The sequence below is a fragment of the Aptenodytes patagonicus genome, chromosome 3 (assembly GCF_965638725.1).
Source record: "Aptenodytes patagonicus chromosome 3, bAptPat1.pri.cur, whole genome shotgun sequence".
Taxonomy (NCBI): Eukaryota; Metazoa; Chordata; class Aves; order Sphenisciformes; family Spheniscidae; genus Aptenodytes; species Aptenodytes patagonicus.
Window position 1 is genome coordinate 131,252,353 of NC_134951.1, and position 18,997 is coordinate 131,271,349.

Sequence of the window (18,997 nt, forward strand, 5' to 3'; positions counted from 1 at the left end):
GAGAAAATACGACTCACCTATGAATTTTAAGCCAGGTGGTAAATCTTGCCATTTTTGCCGTGCCGCTCCTCCGGCTCGAACCCACGGCATCGGCAGGCGAAAGGGAATTATTACTTTGCAAAAATACCCCAAAAAAGCAATACTTCTGGAAACCTGCGCCGGAAGAGGGTAGAGGCTGAAGCCCACCACAAAACCCCTCTACCTGGCGATTACAGCTCCTTTTTATGGTCAGTAGTGTTATTGATCCATCAGCATCTAATCAATGGGGACCAATTTAATGAACTGATGTGATAATTAAGTGGGGTTTTATGGGTTCAGTCTGGAACATGACCGCTGGCGAAAATGGTTTTGACTCGAGGTTTTAACATGGAGAATAAACCTTTCACGGAAACAGAGTCGCCCATTAAAGTTGATGATATTGTGAAAAACGTTCGTCTCGTCCTCAGAAACGTACGTCCTTCACGTTTTAAAGAAGTATAACAGAAAACATTACCAAGAGCATTAGAGGGGGTTTTTTCTCTGCCAGGAACCAACCGGTTGCAAACGCTTTCAAATGGAAACAACTCAGAAATTTCAAAAATGTTTGCAAAAAAGACATTTTCACTTTTCAACCAACTCTGTTATTGATTTTCCAGGCTGAATAAGGAATGCTTGTTGAATTTTATGGAAACTGATAGTGGGACTATATGAAACTGGCCATAAAAGATAACAGATTTTGTTTTAAAGTCAGATAAAAGTTATAGTCCCATGTTATTTGGCATATGAATTTCCTGTGATACCAATAAAAATGTTAGTTATAAAGCATTTCCTGAGGAATGGTTGTAACCCCAAATGATCATGGTTATTTGCTGAGGAAAATAGGGTTTATTCCGAACAATAAACCTATGCAGATTTATTAACCTGGGAAACACACAGCCATTTCACGTACCAATCCGGTTCAAGCTGATGGAATTAATAACACTGATATAATGAAAAATATCTTTTACACTCCAAAACCATTGCCTGCATAATGTCACACGTAAAAGAGTTTACTTAGCAGCCCTTTAGCTCTATTTTCCCATTCTTCGCAGAAGTCTTCATTCACAATGGATTGGTTCTATTTAAATGGTGATATTTGCTATGTATCATGTTACTGCGGCGCTATTCCCTGTAGATGAATGAAAGCCGAGCATGAGCTAACAAGAAAAATACTCGGAAGATGAAAATTCGAAACAACCGAAAATGCCTTTCATGCTTTCAAGGTGATGGCAAGCGAGCCCGACGGGCGCTCGTGGTACCTCCAAACCCTCCCCGGCGTGCTCTGTGCCGGGAGCGCCTTAGCCCACCTTTGCCGCAGGCGTAAACAGCCTGAGCCCCCCCCCCCCGGGAATTCAACTCGGAAAATGAATGGGGAGAAGATTCAGTGAAGAGTTAAGCAGCGCTTGTTCCACAGCCCTCTGAGCTCACCTGGGAACCCGCCCGCTGGCTCGGCAGCGGGCTGGGTCGGGGCTGCGACGAATGTATGGAGGCTGAGCCCTGATGGTAGGTGTCGGGAGCAGCACGGCGGGTCTCTCCTGCCGAGATCTGTATTTTCCCTCCCCTTTGAGACCGCAGCCCTAACTGCAAAGCATAGCTCTGTTAATAAAGCGGCACCGGAGGATGCACAGCCGCAAAAGCTTCAGCCATCCGCTTCATCTCTTCTGATTAGCTGGCGGCAGAACCGTACAGCTCCTGTCCTCCCAGGGGTTTGGGTGTCTGTGCTATAAAGTCCTCCGAAGGCACCTACAAAGGTTTGCCTCTGCCTGCCACCAGCCTGGCTGCCTCCTGCCAGGGGAGCTCAGCATCGCCAGCCCCAGCACGGCCAGCTCCTCTCTCTACAGCGACGTGTAGGTCCCAGGCCCGCTATGTGGGGACAGAGCTCCCCAAGTTGTTCTCCTAAGCCAATGAAGTTTTTCACGTTATCGTGCAATTTTGTAATTTTCTTAATGTAGGAATATGTTGTGGTTTAACCCGGCAGGCAGCTGAACACCACGCAGCCGTTCGCTCACTGCCCCCCCTGCCAGTGGGATGGGGGAGAGAGTTGAGGGGGGGAAAAAAAAAAGAGTAAAATTCATGGGTTGAGATAAAGACAGTTTAATAGGACAGAAAAGGAAGGGAAGAAATAATAATAATAATAATAATAATAATAATAATAATAATATACAAAGCAACTGACGCACAATGCAATGGCTCACCACGCGCTGACCGATGCCCACCCAGTTCTTGAGCAGCGGTTGCCGCCCCCCGTCCAACTCCCCCCAGTTTACGTACTGAGCATGACGTTGTACGGTATGGAATATCCCCTTGGCCAGTTTGGGTCAGCTGTCCCGGCTGTGCCCCCTCCCAGCTTCTCGCTGGCGGGGCATGAGGAGCTGAAAAGTCCTTGACTAGTGTAAGCACTGCTCAGCAACAACTAAAACATCGGTGTGTTATCAACATTGTTCTCATACTAAATCCAAAACACAGCGCGGTACCAGCTACTAGGAAGAAAATTAACTCTATCCCAGCCAAAACCAGGACAGAATAGCTGTCTTAAATGAAGAGACACTGCAAATAGACTCGCTCGCTCACCAGCTATCAGCTGCTGGGGGGGGGAGGATATTTTTGGATGGCAAAAGCTAAAGCTAAGATGAGGACTCAGCTTTGGGAAAGAGACAGCAGAGGTAAATCCTGAAACAGCCAGCTGAACTTATGGCTTGCTTTAATTAGGTATTAAAGCCAGTGCAAAGATAAGATTCAGTTAGAAGAATAAGGCTTTTTTTTTCCCTAATGTTGCTTCTTTTAATTTTTCTTCGTTTTACCCTGAAACCGGCTACCACTGTTTAATTCATTCCACATTTCCCAAGGTCGAAGACCACCATCCCGAGCAGCAGTGCGCTCCACAAATGGTATTTCTTTCGGAGCACAGAACAATAAGTGTTTTATCCCATCCGCTGTCTTCGCATCCTCGGGATGGGTGGAAGCGGTGTCGGTGGGACAGCAGAGAGCTGTCGGAGAAGGCGGCCATCATGAGCTCCGTCCCACCTCAGCGTGTGGCGCAGAGAGAATGGGAAAGAGGGGGTGACAGCGTTTTGGGGAAGGTCTGGCCCCAGTACTCCTTGTTTCGGGCCAAGGAGATACCGATATGGCTGAAGCAGCGCCCCGGAGCTGCAGGTGCTCGACGTCCTCTCTGCAGCCTCCCGAGGGCCGTAAGACCGGGACAGCCGAGTCCCATCTGTGGGCTCTGCCTTCTCCCACGCAGAGTTTGCTCCCCTGGCTAATCTATCTTCTCAGAATAATTCACCTTAAAAACACCTCTGAAACCATCACTGGAAAATCAGGTGGGAAACTCTATTTTACCTGGTTTTGGTACCTCCTTTCAGAATCCACCAGCTCTGCTGATGGCTGTATTTACAGAGATCGACGTTTTCTCCGTGTGATTAGCTGAGCAGCCTTTAACGCAGGGGTGCCCCGCGTGCAGGCGGAGCGCCGACGCTCTCGTCCCACGGACCTGGGATGGCTAGGAGGACGCGTGGGGCACAGGTCACGCCTGGCCCCACGGCCCAGCCCAGCTGAGGTCCAGCCAGGCGCCTCCGATGCAGCAGGCACCTCTGCAGCCAGAGGAAGCACGTAGGGCCACCTAAACTCCCTCTCCCGAAATATTATAGCCTCACCTGACACATGATGTTTGCAAACGGGAGGGAGGAGGTTAACAGAGGAATTTGGGTTTTGTACAAATCAGCACATTCTGCTTTTATAAATGTGTGTATCTATATATAGAGAGAGGGGTGAACACGCTGGCTAAATTTTGCCTTTTTATAAAGCAGAACCTAAGTCTACAGGCCACGTATTAAGCCAAACAGCATGTTTTCAGGTAATTAGTGTTTATAATCAGTTTGTAAAGCTAAAGTGACTCCAGATCGCAATGCACTCAAGAAAAAAACATGTAGAAAAGATTTTTTTTTTCTTTGCGTATGCATGCAAATGCCAAATTAACATCTGCATACAATATATGCTCTGGTCAGACCCAAAATATTGTTGTGGTTATGGCCAATTCACTTAAAAGCCTATATGTTTAAAACCTCACATTAGTATGGATGAAATGTTTTCTGTTCCTTTAACTTTTTTTAGGGTTGGGGTTTTTTTTAAGTTAAAGTTTCACATTAATGTTACTTATAAACCACAGCTGTTTCACTGTACTATATAACAATAGTGTTTTGTATCTGAGCAAGTTTGGAAATCTTCATGCTTACTCAATTCTTCCAAAACCAAAAGCAACCCCACTTGTTCCTTGAAATGGAAGAGGTATCTGTAGTGTTTGCAAAACAATTAGATTCTTGACAACTTTTCATAAAGATGATGTTTTGTTATTGCTTTGGAGATGAGATGAAATTCAATCTCGGAGCCAGATGAAATTTGACAATTTTGGCTCTGGGACCTTTTTTTCTGTTATTGCTGCGGAGAAGGGAAGGCTGAGCGGGCTACTTCACTTGCACCGGTGGGTCTCTCCAGGGACGGAGGCACACCCCGGGTGCTGCGGGAAGGCGAGCGGTGCCCCTTTCCTCGCTGGGGAGTGCAGCCGAGCCACAGATGGTTGGCTCATCATATATTGATCAGTGAAAACATGAATCCTAGGAGCTCAAGCCGGTTGCGCAGCCTCTGGGTGAAGCCGTCAGGTGAACCGCCTGCGGGTCCCCTCTGAGGAGCTTCAGCAGCAGGAACCAAAGGTCTGCAAACACGCAGTGACTAACGGCTTCGTAATGCAAGGGTTTTTCCTGCATGGTCGTCCTCACGAACGTGGTTTTCAGATGAGGGCTTGGAGGAGCACTTTGCCCTCCCATGCTGTTTCCATTACACCGTGTTTACTTTTCCCTGTCCTCTTCTGTCCCTGGCCGGCCTGATTGCATTGCCCAAGCTGGCATGGCAGGGTCTGCACAGAGTTACCCCGCGTCCTGCAAGGCTGCTGTCCTGCTGCCCGTCCCCAGCAGCTGGAGATGTGCGTGCACACCCGCGTGCGACCCTGACCCATCCATCCACTGCGTTTATCCTGCAGGTAACCTCCAGTCACCGTGGGTAGCCCTCAGTAGAGCCAGGTGATCCAGCTTTGGCCAGCAAAGGTGGCTCATTTCTTCCTTGCAGCGGCGTGTTCGTGCTAGGAGCAGAGAAGGGGACATTAATGAGGTAGGGAAGTTGCTGGTGGTGCAGAAACAAATGCCTGTGCAAGGCGCCGCAGAAGGATCTTGGGAACAGCCCAGCAGTAAAATGGCAGATGAAATTCAACAAATCTCTGGTAAGACCAGCCTTACACGGGCACACAGGCGGCTACTGTTAGCATAGCAGTTTCCTACCCTCATGTTCAGACTTGCTGGTGATCTCTAGGCCATCCTGTAAGACCCACCCAGGACCCAGGTTGGGAAGCCCTCGTGTGCCTACTGCTAAACCCTAAGTGCTTTCGCAAGCCCATGCAGCCACGGGACTCTTTGCTGCAGATTCTGGGTGTAGAGTTTGGCTTTGAGAGATGTGGCTTGTGCTCTGTGGCTTTGGAGGTCATCGGTTGACTCCACTGGTGACCACGGAAAGCGATAGGCATGCGTGAGAATGCATGCGGGCAGGATATGTGCCGCTCTCCTGTCAAAAGCAAGGAGGAGATCCTTGAAGAAGATCCCTCCTGACAGAGCGTATTTTATTCTCACTTTCAAGCAGATTATGAAGCAGTTTGTTGGGGGGGTGGGGTTTTTTTTCCTCAGCATATTTCATCTCTTTCTTCAAACCTCCAGTTTTCCAGGAGAGGTTTTGAAGTGGCCTCATTTGTAATCTGACCTCGCTTCTTGTCATATTTGCATCATCAGCTCTGGGGGCCGTGCTAGGATGCTGACAAGTATTCCGAACTTTAAAATATGACTCTTCGGCAACCCAAAGAAGAAAAAAGAAAAATACCCCACTGTCTTCGGAGTGTTTCTGCAGAAAAGAGATGAGGGTTCATGGCACAACACAACCGTGACCAAGATTGTCCAAAGTTGCCTGGATCCCACCCTGGTTTAGTCTCACTGGTTATTGTGAGCCCAGTTATTTTCTCCCATGGGCGAGCCCCTAGGGGCCAGCAGAAACTGCATCCCAAGAAGTGTGAGGAGCTGGGGTTGCTGCTTGCTGCACAGGGAGGTGTGGATCTGAACCCTGCACATCTCCGCAAGCCTCCTGTCTTCTTCTGGGGGTCAAGTGGGATCAGAAAAAGGCTATGGCAAACTGTGGTCCTCTCCCGGCGGGTACCACCCCACAGGACACGGATGCAGTCGGAACCCCGTGCACGGCCCCACAGTCCTGCTGGGCCGTGGCTGGCCCTTGGGTGTTGCACGTCCCAGGAGCAGCCCTGGGGCTTTATGTAAATGCATGAGGTTTGGCAGGTCCAGCCAAGGCCACCGCAGCTGGGATCGGCTGACCAGACCTCTTTTTTGGCAAAGGGAGGTCTTCCCTGTGGGAAGGGGCACAGAAACAGCGCTGGGTCAGAGCGGAGGCAATTACAGCTCCTAAGAAATAAGCAGGGGCTATTTTAAGGCCACTTCCCAAGGCTTACAAAACCAACCCTGCCCATCAATCCCTCCCGCCTCCCCTTCCTCATGCAAATACCTTCTGGCCATCGCAGCCCCGTGTGCCTGAGCAAGTGGTCTCGGAGAGGTCTCTTTTTTTTACATCTCTCATGAAAACCGGCTGCCCGATGGCTGAGACTGACCCAAATTGGCATCACGAAGGACCCAGGCGGCAGGGCTTGGCAATAGCACGCAGCCACGTAGCCCTGCCTTTGCTTTACAGGGGGAGAGCAGGCAGGGAACAGCACAGCTCTTAAGGGCATTTAATAGCAATGTGGTGTACAGGGTGGTCCTTCGCCGCACGCGCTCGCCTGTGAGGACTGCCCAGGTGGAGCTGCTTTCTGACCCGCCAAAGCCACCCCTGTGCTCATAGCAGACCTGCCTTGCAGCTTACAGCAACCAGGGAGCCTTGTGTTTATCTTCCCCTCAAGACTACATGAAATTTTAAATGATAAGTAACACCTTCTTGCTGTTTTCCCAACCGTGAAGGGAAATCTGTTAGACCTTTGTCAGAAACTTTCTTTATGATAAAGTTAAAATACCTGACCTTAGATCTCGTGCTCATAAGAAGAGATGCATCGTCACTGACTCAGTGGAGCTACACGGATTTCTGTAATCTTGATCTTTAAAAAAAAAAATTAGGCCTATGTAGATTTAGAAGTAATCTCTATTAAACCCTGAGTTCTTCAAGAGACTATTCAAGAGTTTAGGGCTTTACATGCGTGTAAGCATCTGCAAGGTTGAAACCAAAAGATGTTTCAGCCAGCCCCGAAATGAAAAACGTAAATATAAAATATTAAAAACAGATCTGCTCTAGAGAAGAACTTTGACATTGCTACAAATCTGAAGAAGAAAGGGAAAACTCTGGCATATAAATTCAGGATGACATCACTTTCTGAGAACTTCATGCCAAAACAGTGCTATCTCTGGGAGAGCTTCAGTGAAAGCTTTTGTCGTCTTTGCCAGGTTAATATAACTTTGAGATAAAAAAGTACTTTCATATTTATACTGCAGGATGGGGGTCAGGGGGGAGGGGGTATTACATTCATATCTGTAGTATCAAGTCAAGAAATAGACTTGCCATCTTTGCGCAAGTCATCGATCTTCCTTCCCCAACTTGCTCCAAAATCCATCGACGCACGATGCTTCTGAAAGGAGACCGAAAACCACAGTGCTCCTTGGTGCCTGAGTAACACTATACTTAGGGTTCAGCAATTTTTTTGCTTCAATTTATCATCACCAGCTTTCTACAAATTATCGAGAGGAGCCTTTGTCAAAACTCTGACACTGCTGCTCTGCTTTAGTTCTTCTCCTGCATCAATCAGTTTGGGAATGGGGTGTCCAAAAAGATAGAATGAAATGCAAAATTGTAAACTAACACTTTCCTGGAAAACACCCTCTTATCGAGTGCAATCTTTGTAACTCACTTCCCGCAGGAATCCTGCCTCAGCCCTGAGGTTGTTCCCTTGCAGCACTCTCTGTCCTCAGGAGCAAGTGATCCGTGTTTCGTCACGAGTCACTGCAGTTGTTTCCAGCGCTGCTCAGAGAGCTGGCAGGGCACGGCAGCCCCGGGTCACCTCTGTGAGCACTTCACTGCTGCAACAAGGTCTGAGGCTTACGTGCTGGGGGAATCGGGGAGAAAAGAGCGGTTCACATCTTCGCCCTGGAACCCGGGGAGGAAATCGGGTTTTCTCTAGTTGGCCGCGGCGGACAGAGCTCACACGTGTGCACGGTCTGCACGCGGTCCCAGAGAACGTGCAGCAAAGGAAAGAAAAGCTACAAAAAGCTTACGGTTCCCGTAACCGCAGCATTCAGGTAAAGGCTAATGCACGTGGCAGGTTTGCGGCCACGCTCGGTTCAAGCCTGGGCTGTTTTCTGTGACTACCTTTGCTGACCTCCACACACCGCAGACCGATTCCTGACGGTGGTAGTTCCTTTCCCTCTAAAGCTTCAGATTATAAACGTCTCTCAGCACCTCCAGGAAATAAAAGCCTGTTCTCCAGCCTCTCGCTGTTGGAGCGGACGTCTTGGATACCAAGCAAGCAACATAAATATTGCAGCTGTACTAGGTGCCGATGTTAGTGGGGGCTTACACGAGCAGAATTACAACTGCAGAGATTATCGCGGTCACCTTTGGGACTCTCTGTGTAACACATCTGGTCCAGCAATACGCTGCATCTCTCCCTGTAGGGGCCGTATCAGCAGGGCTGCAGGCTCCGGGGATTTCTGTCCTCCCAGAGCTGTCCCACAGGGAAGGGCAGAGCTCAGTAAGCAGACATGAGGTGAAAGCTCTCCTCGGGGTGACATGCAGCACCACGGTCATCTCTTCCTTGGGAAACTCTGGTTTTGCTCAAGCTACTGCCAAAATTCCCATTGGCGTCCAAAGGGGTTAGGTTTTCACCCAGGGCTCTCTCCTCTTCCAAGAGCTTGCTCAGGAGTGGTGAGGAGCCTGGGTTTTGGCGGCTCCAAGGACATGAGGCGATAAGGTGTCGGCCAACGTACCGCTGCCATGCAAAGCTCTGAAAGAGGGCTTGGGAGCCGGGCTGGTCCTGCTGCTGAGAGCTGGGGTTGGGGGAGCAATGGTAGCAGGGGACAGACGGGAGGTTAAATCCACCGTACTCGGCAGCAGATGCTGCTTCACAACCAGCCCCAACAGGTACGTATTGGTGGTGGTGCTCCCTGTCACGGGCCAGCAGCAAAACCAGAGAGGACTCTGTAGAGCGGCATTTAGAGAAACAGCTAAGGGGGCTGTAAAGCTTTGGATGGAAAAGCCACCCGAGATAATCTGCCCAAGACAGATCCCCCATCAGAAATGACTACCTTGGGAACGCTGAAGCAGGGATGCCAAAGGCGGGTGGCCTGAAGTGAGGCAGAGATCCTGCTGGCTATGCGAATGCCTTCGCTTTCTGGCAGAGAGCAGCTGGCACAGGCACGGGGGAGGTGGGTTTGTAACCAGAGCTGCCAGGGAGATGGGCAGCCTAAGGAAGAGGGACCCAACAGCGGGGGCCAGGTTGCAGGGGCGTGAGCTTTTACGGGCCGTAACCCAGCCTGGGTAGTGTAAAGCTCGTCCCTGACTATCAACGTTCGTAGCAATGCTTGTCTGAGGCACGTTTCGGTTTCATCACCTCGCATGTTTGGGTTCTCTCCCTGTCAAATATATTTGCTGTTAATTAAGTCAGCGCGAATGAGGCTGGGTGACTGTCAGGGCAGGGATACATCGGGACAGCCCCTGGCTTGGGAGACACATCTGCCACGGCCCCGTTACTGCGCAGGGAGATGAAGAAGTGAAAACCTGACAAGTGGAAAGCTCTGGAGGCTGCGAGGCATGGCTACACACGCCAGTGGGGCTTTACCTGTGGTCTGGCTGCAATCTAGCCGAGCTCACAAATCAAAGGGGTGGGAGAGGGAACTGCCTGGGAGGAGGATGAAAATTGCAGGCACACGGGTTCCTTGGGGAGGAAAAACTGATTTATTCATTTGGTTCAGGACTGGAGTGCAGGCTGCCCATGATGCAATCATTTTAGTGTCCGTATTATTTTATTTACCCTGCTGAGCTCCCACTCCGGAGCTCCTAGGCTCTGCCAGATCTGGATGCTTCCCCAGAAAGTGCTGGCAATGTAGGAGTTAACCATTAGACTGGTGGCTCCTAACCTCAGTACCCTCTCAATATATCAACGGCTCTTTTACAAGACTCATTTGGCTTTGGACAGTTATTGGGCATCTCAAGCTGTGAAATGAGGAGCTGAGCCCCGATCCTCTTTGGCCATGGGCTGTGGGTGGGCAGGAAGGGTTACGGGGAAGGTCTCCACGGCAGTCGGCACTGGTGGAAACCTGCTGGTGGGCAAGGCTGGGTCCAGTCCGGTCCCCCACCTAAACCAAGCGAGCTGAGTGCCCAAAAGGCTATTTATGAAGAGGAAATGTTATGAAGTGCCTGAGTGATTTGGGAATCAAAGTCCCATTTTCAAAAACGACTTAAGCAATTGTGGGAAGGTTTATAAATTCGCAAATGATGGTTTGATTTATAACTTCTATTGAGAGCCAGTGAGAGCTGGGCACGTATTCTTGTGCATTCGCCTGCAAATGCTTCTCTAGGAGGACGAGGATTTAGTTACAAAGAACGCAAAATACTTGAACCAATCCGATTCTGAAAATTGTATGTAGGCTGTTTGCAAACATAACTAGCATTTACTGAAAACTGACCCCTGTCTGAGGGCCGGATCTTTGGCCAGCATGATCTCCAACGACACTGCTCAGCCAGGTGTCCATGGCCCTCCAGGGTGAGTTATTAACACAGCCATAAAAAAAAAAAACCCAAACCTGCTGCAGGGAAGGTGCCTAACAAAACCTCTCGTAAGGAGAAAAGGTTACAGTCTAGAAAATAACAGTTCTAGCAAACGTGTATCATCAGTCTAAAGTTTCTCTTCTTTGGTTGTTTTCCAAGACCATCTGTACGTTCCTGTTGGTGCAGTGAGAAGACCCCAAGTGCGTGGAGTCAAACACGGGGGTTGTCACAAGCTGGCATGGGCAGGGACTGGATCTCTGCGCATATGTGTATACACACACACGTATGTATATGTACACATATGTATATATATGTACACATATGTACATATATATGTATATATGTACACATATATATGTACACATATGTATACATACACATATGTATGTGTATGTGTATATGTATACAAGTATTTGTATGTGTGTGTGTATACACATACATCTATATATGTGCGTAAGTATATGTATACACTTACATGTATACACGTGTATATGTATCTATATATGTATGTACACAAGTATATCTCTGTGTGTGTGTGTATATATGTGTGCATAAATATTCTTTATACACTTCCCTAAGTACCCACCACTGCTGCGGTCGGAGCCGGAGCAGGGAGGCAGCCGGGTCTTTGAGCACGTCAATTCTTGGCTCTTAACAACGAGCAAAAGTCTGACTGTCACCCGCCGCTGGTGACCCGGGCTCGCCAGCCCGGGCGTGGGACACCTGGGGTTACATAGGATGAACGGGGTCTATTCTTTCCTGGGGTAACATCAGCATCGCTTGATCTCTGAGGGCACCGCCTCTCCTCCTGTTGCAAGCCGCTCCATGCACTGACAAATAGACCAGAGCGAGGTGAGGCACGCAGGGACCTCATCCGGAGCCGGCCGTGCTCGGCACGCTGCGCCGCCGCAGAGGACAGCTCGAAGCACCGGGCGACGGGGGGAGGCAGACCTTGCGAGAGCAGCTGCAGTCTGTACCTATGCCAAACATCTGCAAGCCCTACTTCCACGGCACGGCTTGTTTCTAACCAGAGTGATGTTTTTAAATCTTTATGATTCTTAACATGCTAAAAAGAAAATAAATATGTGGTCCACCAGCGAGTCTCCAGTAACAAAGCGCAGGTCTTTGAACGAGGTCTGTAACGTTCTCCATCCTGCTCCGTGCTCTCAGAAGAAACAGTGCTAAAGATATATGGGGCAGGTAGAGCTGATGGAAACAGTTTCAACCTCATTTCTTTCCGTCAGAAAATGACATTTCATCAAAATTGACATGTTCCGAGGGATGGTATCGATTTTGACAAAACCGTCGCTGAAAAAGTGTCAGATTGGATTGTTTCCACCCTCTTGCTTTGTTCCAATAAATTCAAAAAGTTCTGCTCCGATCAAGTCCAATTTTCTCTGGATTATGTCAGTCTGCCCGCTGCGGAGAGGAATTTGCTGTGAGGCCGGATCGCGGAGAGGCGGAGCAGCACTTCATGTCACCCTGCTTAAGAGACTGATTTTATTTCAGGATTTGTTTGGGGTCTTCGCTTCCAGCATTTTTTTTTGGGGGGGGGATGGATTAGCTGAGGGGCATGGGGCGGACACTGAGTCCTCCCAGTTCCCCCGGGGATTCTCCACGTGGCCGCTGGCCTCAAGGCAGGGCTCCACCAAAAGGCAGAATAACGTCTTGCTGTCGGCAGTCTTGCAGCCAAACTCCGCGAATTCGCTGATAGAGGAGTGATCCCCTTTCGACGCTGGCTCGGGGAGCCAGGCAGCAGCCGGCCAGCAGCAGGCTGCGTGCGCGGCGTGTATGCAACGAGTCCGGCACGTCTACCATGCATTAGGCACGTTGGAGGTTGCTCTTTCGCTGGAGGACTGACCTGCATACGCACCGGGGCTGGTTTCCAGCCTGAAGGCAGGCAGAGCTGCTGCGGATGAGCGGCCACAGCCCTCCTTTGCCATTCAAAAATGCCATCTTCTTCCCTTCTCTTCTTACAGACCAAGCAAAGCAACAAGCCATCCTCTCAACTTTGGTTGGTCTTAGTCCTTACAGGAGGCAAGAAAAATTCTGTATTAGCTATAGCCCTGAGGAGGTTTCAAAGTGTGAATTGTCCACCTCCCAGCAACTTCCAGTCCCTCCACCCCTCAGATCCCCTGTAAGTCCCTCCCCAGCCCCTCTAAGTTCCCCTTTCATGCCGTCTGCGTTCGGATCAGCCTGATTTCCCTCTGGACACAAGAAGGAAAGGCTGAGTGCTGGGCAGGGGTGGCTTTCCCCTCCTCAGTTTGGATGTTCAGACCAGGGTTTGAACCCCGAACATCCTGGACTTCCAACTGGAGAGAGCCATGCCCAGCTCCAAGGAATCTTCAGTGACAATAATTAGCATCATTACTATTATCAACATGGGCAAAACAATGTATTTTTCCTCATTTTCTCAGAACTCAGTGACCTACTGCAGCTGGAGCTCATTTTCCTTCCTCTTCACACTACATTTTTCTCCGCTGCAAAAACGTCAGCCTTAGGAAAGTGCTTGTTGTGGCAAATTTCACCCCAAATAATAGATCGTCCATTACATTTCCACCTGGAAATGTCTAAATTTCTAACTGGGAGTGCCTGGTAATCTCAGTAGCACCTCATGCTGCCGGGGCCATCGGCACTCGTGTCCTGCTGCCAGCACTAGCACCAGGACCCCCGTTTTGCTCTCGTAAATGCGTTGGTTGTTCAGAGACCTCTGCTCAGACCAAGTCCAGTTGCCCCCCCTCGGCTCGGCTGGGCTGAGCTGGGTGCCGCTGTTTATACAGCTGACAAGACGCAGCCTGTGCCGCAAAGCTCGCGTGCCTGCGGCAGCGCGAGGGGAGAGTGTGGGGCTTGCTCCTGGGGAGACACAGGTACCAAGAGCGTTTTCCCACCCAGCAAGGTTTCTCCTTAACCCTCCTCGCTGGGGACACCAAGCCATGGTGTCCTCGGCCCGCCTCAACAGGTGACAGCGGATCTGCCACCAGGCCACCGGGTTTTGCTTTTCATTTGCTCTACCTGCACCACAGATGCTGCCGGGCAGGGAAACGGGGCGGGGGGCAGGCTTTGAGGTGAGCGGCTGCAGGTCTGCAGCAAACAGAGCCCGTCCAGCAACAGCTCTGCAACAGCATCGGTCAGGATGGATAACTGGCCCGGGGCTTCTTTGTGAAAGCTCCTCTCTCACAGCAAAGCACGGGGAGAACAGGAAGACAGCTACCAGCTTTCAAAGACCTGAGTTAAATCCGATGGCTGAAACAATCCCCCAAAAATGTTTGTTTGGGTTTTTTTTAATGAGAAAGTCCCTTCCCTAATCATAATTGTTAAAACTGCATTTTTAATAATGGCTACCGACAGTCAAACAGTCAAGAAAAGAACAGAAACCAGAAGCTTGACTGCAGGAAAGCCACTCCGCTGTTACCCGGCGTGCTTTGCTCTGCTCCCCGTGCTTGCCTGCTTTTGAGTGGCATCCCATGGGTTGGCACGGCACCTCTTCATGGCACCTCAGCCCTGAATACCTGCAGAAAAGCAGGTTTCTGCTGTGGCTGGGAATACGCTCTGCGCGTCCGTCTGTTCCCGGCTGGGAAAGTGGAGGCTCCCTCGCCGGCTGCAGCAGGCTGCTGTTACGTGTTTGTGGAACAATAGGGTCTCCCTCTGGTGGCAAATTCCGCCCGAGGTGTGCTGACATCGCAGGCAGGGATGGGGCTGCAGGACAGCAGAGCTGGCTTCCAGCCTGCTGCCCGGGCATCGCGCGGCCGCGCAGCCCCAGCTGTCTGGCTGTGGGGATGAAGGGGCTCATGGTCCCACTGCCACTGCCCTCGGCCTGGGACGGGGGTGCCCAGGACCAGGGCAGCACCACTGGCACGAGCTTCCTGAAGAAGCCTCTGGAGGACCAGGCACACGATGCATCCCATCACACGGTGCATCCCATCGCATGGACGGAGCCCAGACGGTCTCAGGCCCGAGGCCGGGTCCCCGGTCTCGGGATGCGGCGCCTTGCCCGCGTGCAGAGCTCTTCCAGCTGCCTGCACCTGGCAAGCGCCTGTGAAGGGATCTCTTGGCCTTGGGGCTGTGGCGGATGCCAAGCATCAAGTTGTTGTTCGGGGGTTTGGCAGGTTCACGACAGTCTTGGAAGGGAGTACCTTGGGCACTCGCACACCATCCCAGCCGTACGCTAATTAAAGGGATGGGACTCTGCACTACGTCTCTGTCCGACTCCAGCACTCGTGTCTCGCTCATCCCAGACATTTGTCAGAGCCCCCGGCCCCGTCTCCGCTGGGGTGCAGGAGCGCTGCCCCATCCCGCAGGGGATGGGGGAGATGAGGGCTCACAGCTGGGTCCCCACACAGCAGGGTGCTGCGAACCCAGCTAACAGCAAATACCAATGCAAGCACGGGGTGCTGGGAGGCGGGGGTTTAGGGTGCATCCAGCCATGAAGCACCCCAAGGGTCCAGGCTATAGGAACCAGAAGGTGCTGCAGGGCTAGACGTGGCTGGCAGAACAGAACAGCCACCTACAGGACACGGCACAGCATTTTCAGGCTATTTCAGCCTTTTTATGATGGGCTGCCACCATGGTGGTGGACATTCCCACTTACTCAGACCCCTCTGCAGCACGGGAGCTCAGCACGGGCAACCGGCTTCTCCCAGCTCCTCAGCAGAAGGGCTTTTTGGCAGCCCTATACAGAGGATAGACTAGTTTCTTCAGGCTTGTGAGCAGTAAGGTTTCAGCGTCGGGAATGTGTAGGGCTCCCCCGACCTCCCAGACCAGCACAGTCCGAGAGGGACAGGGCTTGGGCTGTCCCCATGTTCCCCTCTTCCCTGGGAGGGGTTGTATTTCCCCAGCTGCTGCGGCGTTGGGGTGGACAGAAAGGCCGTGCGTGCTGCGTTCCAGCTTTAAGGGTGTTGCTGTCAGTCATCTTTTCCAAGGCTGCTCTGCCACATACTCGAATGTAGCTTTAAATGGATAAACCTGGCAGGGGACTAGCCAGAGCTGTTAGTCATCTGTTTCAGGTGATATGTCCGTCCTCGCATCCTTTAAAATGTAGTCAGTGACAGCCTGGTGGCAGATCTTGCCCTGGGACAGTACTCTCGCCTACTTAAAATTCCCTCCTTTCCCCCCCGTGCTTTGCAGTCGGTTGCAAAGACCAGCTCTAGCTGGAGGCTTTGCAGCAGCTGAGGCAAAACTGATCTTTGCCACCCCGAGGTTGAAGGCAAAATAATTTCCTGGGGTGGGATGTCAAATTTGGCATCCTTCTCGCTCCCTCCCTCCCTCCCTCCCTCCCACAAAGACGCACCCTCTGCAAAAAGCCAGGCGTGTATTCTCCTGCCAGGACATTTCCTCCCTGCCCCGCTGTAGGACCTTCCCCTTCTCCAGACAATGAAGGGACCGAAGCCAATGGCAGCGGCTGGTGGAGCCAGGGAATGCAAAAGCCCAGTGGAGCCCGTTCTGAACGCGCCCCAGCCGGCTGGACAGGAGGGGGATAACGAACCCCGGTGTGTGGGCCGCGAGGGGCAGCCCTGCCGCCGGCCCCCCGCTTGCCCGCGGCCAGGTGAGGCGGGTGGGAGCTAGCCCCGCTGCTGGGGGGCTGCCAGCCACCTCCCCTCCTGCGCCCAGAGCCAGCCCCATAGCATCAGGAGTCACCCTGTGGGGCCAGCCCCCCCCCCGATGCAGGAGAACCCCAAATCTGCACATGCGTTTAGGCAAGGGGAGCAGGGCTGCAATGCGCTCACAGCAACACAGGGCCCCCGGGTGGGTGGGTGCATGAATCCAGACCCTGACAGGTCTCTGCTGCTCACAGGCAACTGGCAGATGCCATCTGAGGCTGGGGGACACCGGGAGAAGCAGCGGTGCTCAGCCGGACCCCGAGGGAAGGAGGTCGGCGGCATGTGCCCACGGTAGTCACTTTTTATTAAGGTTTGTTATTATAAAAATATATCACAAAACGTTGTGGCATGTTTGTCCATTTCCACTCCGGGGCAGAGGCACTGGAATGCTCGGACGGAGCGGGCTCCATCGCTCAGCTGCTCTGGCTGCGGCGTGGGGAAGCCAGAAACCGCTCCCTGGAAGAAATGTGCTCCCTTGGGCTGGGACAGAGCCGGGGACGCTCCGAGCGATGGCTGGGGACGGAGGCGTTCGCTGCCCTGCGTCCAACGGTCTTTGGGGACGTGGGAAGGAGAAAGAAAAACTGAAAGCAAAGGGGGGGGGGGTAAGACAAAATAAAGAAGGAAGACTGAGTCTCTTCTGTCACCCCTTTCCGATCCGATGGAGGTAAAGCGTCCCTCCGGGCAGCGTGCGTGAACGTCCCGACCGCGGTCCCCTGCGCTGGGATTTGCCGTGGGAGGATGTCACCTCTCACCGCCCGGGCTGTCTCCTCGTCCCTGCAGGCACCCGCCGGAGGCGGTGGCACTTCGGGTACAGTTCAGTGGCACTTCGGGCTTCGGTTACAGTTTGCAGGTGCTTGTTCCAAGAGTCACTGTCTCTTGACTGCTGCTCCGCGGCTCTAGGAAGAGGAGGCTGGGATAGAGAGTCCGTGGATGGTGTTTAGAGGGTCTGGAGATTTCCCCACAGGGCTGGCAGGTTTTCTCTCCACAACTGCGAGAAGGGGGGGGGGGGGAATAGACAACAACAAGGCAGTGGATTGATGGACTCCAAGCACGTCGCTGCAGCTGGGCATGTCCCACGTCTGCACACACACGGATCCTCTTCTAACTGCTCCCCAAAAACGGCTCTGTCCCACCGGGCCCCCCATCTGCCTGTCCCCAGGAAAGCCACCCCTTCAGAAAGGGGCTGCCAGGCTGCGTCTATCAGACCTCTCCAGGGGAAACAGAGAGGAAAGGGGGGGATGCATCCCCCGGGCGATAGAGACCGTGACGATGTCAGTCACCCTCTGCCATTGCTGGGGATCTGGATCCACCTGGGGAGGTGACCCAGACCCGTCCCAGCCACACAGAGAACACGTCCCATGCACTTTCTTAAAGCCTGTGGTTGGGGTGCCCTGGGAGGGGACTGTGCCACCAGTGCCGGGAAGGGGAAAGGATCTGCACGCCGTGCCAGCTGTAGGTAAACCCCTGTTGAGCTTCTCCCCAGCCCCAGCTCATCCCAGGCGCAGCCTGGCCCCGGGAGGCATCACGGCGCAGGGCCCAAGGCTGGGCCAGGCTCCGGGTACCCCCCCCCGCACCATCCACGCACGGGCCTTGGGGACGGGGAGGGGATGCGAAGCCTCCCGGGGCTGCTGTGGGCGCTGGGATAAGCAAGGGAGATTTTTCTGGGGAAATAACGGCTGTGAAATCAGAAAAGGTCTGAACCGGAGGGCGAAATTGCCCGGCTGAGTTTGTCTTCCCCCCGCCCCCCCCTCTCTCTCCCCTTCTTTCGTTCCTTCTCTCTCTGCCCCTTCCCCCCCCCCTCCGCCGCTGCCGCTGTCTCCCCCTCTGCCCTCTCCCCGCGCGGTGCGGGGGCCGGGGGCCGGGAAGCGGCGAGCCCGGCCGGCCGCCTCGGGAGCGGTGCGGGGCCGCCCGCCCGCCCCGCCGGCTCCCCCCCGCCGGGCGACCGCCCTTCCTCCTCCAGCCCCCCGCTCCGGGCGGGAAGGGGGGGGGGGGGGGGGGGGGGGCGTTTTGCCGGATAATCCGATATTTGGTTTGTCCCAGATAAGTAGCGGAACCAGAAAACCGATCCGAATGAGGTTTAAAAGAAAAAAAAAAGCTTTTAAAGGGGAAAAAAACCCACAAAACACCAAAAAAAAAACCCACCCGCAAAAACAAAAAGACTCAAACGTTTAAAGAAAGTCTGCGGGCCTTTCGGCAGAGACAGCTTGAAGATTGGCAAGTCAGAAAACTCAGGCTCCAAAGTCACTCAAAATGCCTCGAAAAACATACTAAAAACGCGCAGGTCATCTTTCCTCCTCCGTTCGTTTTCTTTCTTTCCTTCTTTCCTTCTTTTCTTCTCTCCTTTCTCTCTCTCTCTTTCCTTTTCTTTCTTTCCCTTTTTCTTTTCCTTTCCTGCCTCCCCCTCGCTTTCTCGCGCCTGTTGCTCTATTTATTTTTTTTCCCCAAGAATTGGTTTCCAATTATCTGTTTTCACCCATTGATACTCGCAATAGCTCATCCCCGGGACAGCTGATGTTATAACTCCCGGCAGGTTGTCG

General features: G+C 52.4%; 1 protein-coding gene across 1 annotated transcript in view; it reads right to left on the bottom strand.

Annotated features, from left to right (window-relative positions):
* Positions 1-17,356: 17,356 nt before the first annotated feature.
* The window catches only part of PAX1 (paired box 1), a 6,033-nt gene continuing 4,392 nt past the window's right edge, over positions 17,357-18,997 (bottom strand). Inside the window, exons 4-5 of the mRNA XM_076335355.1 lie at positions 18,603-18,663; positions 17,357-17,448 (exon numbers count right to left, since the gene is read on the bottom strand). Of these exons, the coding sequence (XP_076191470.1) occupies positions 17,357-17,448; positions 18,603-18,663 (153 nt within the window). The remainder of the gene's footprint in view (positions 17,449-18,602; positions 18,664-18,997) is intronic.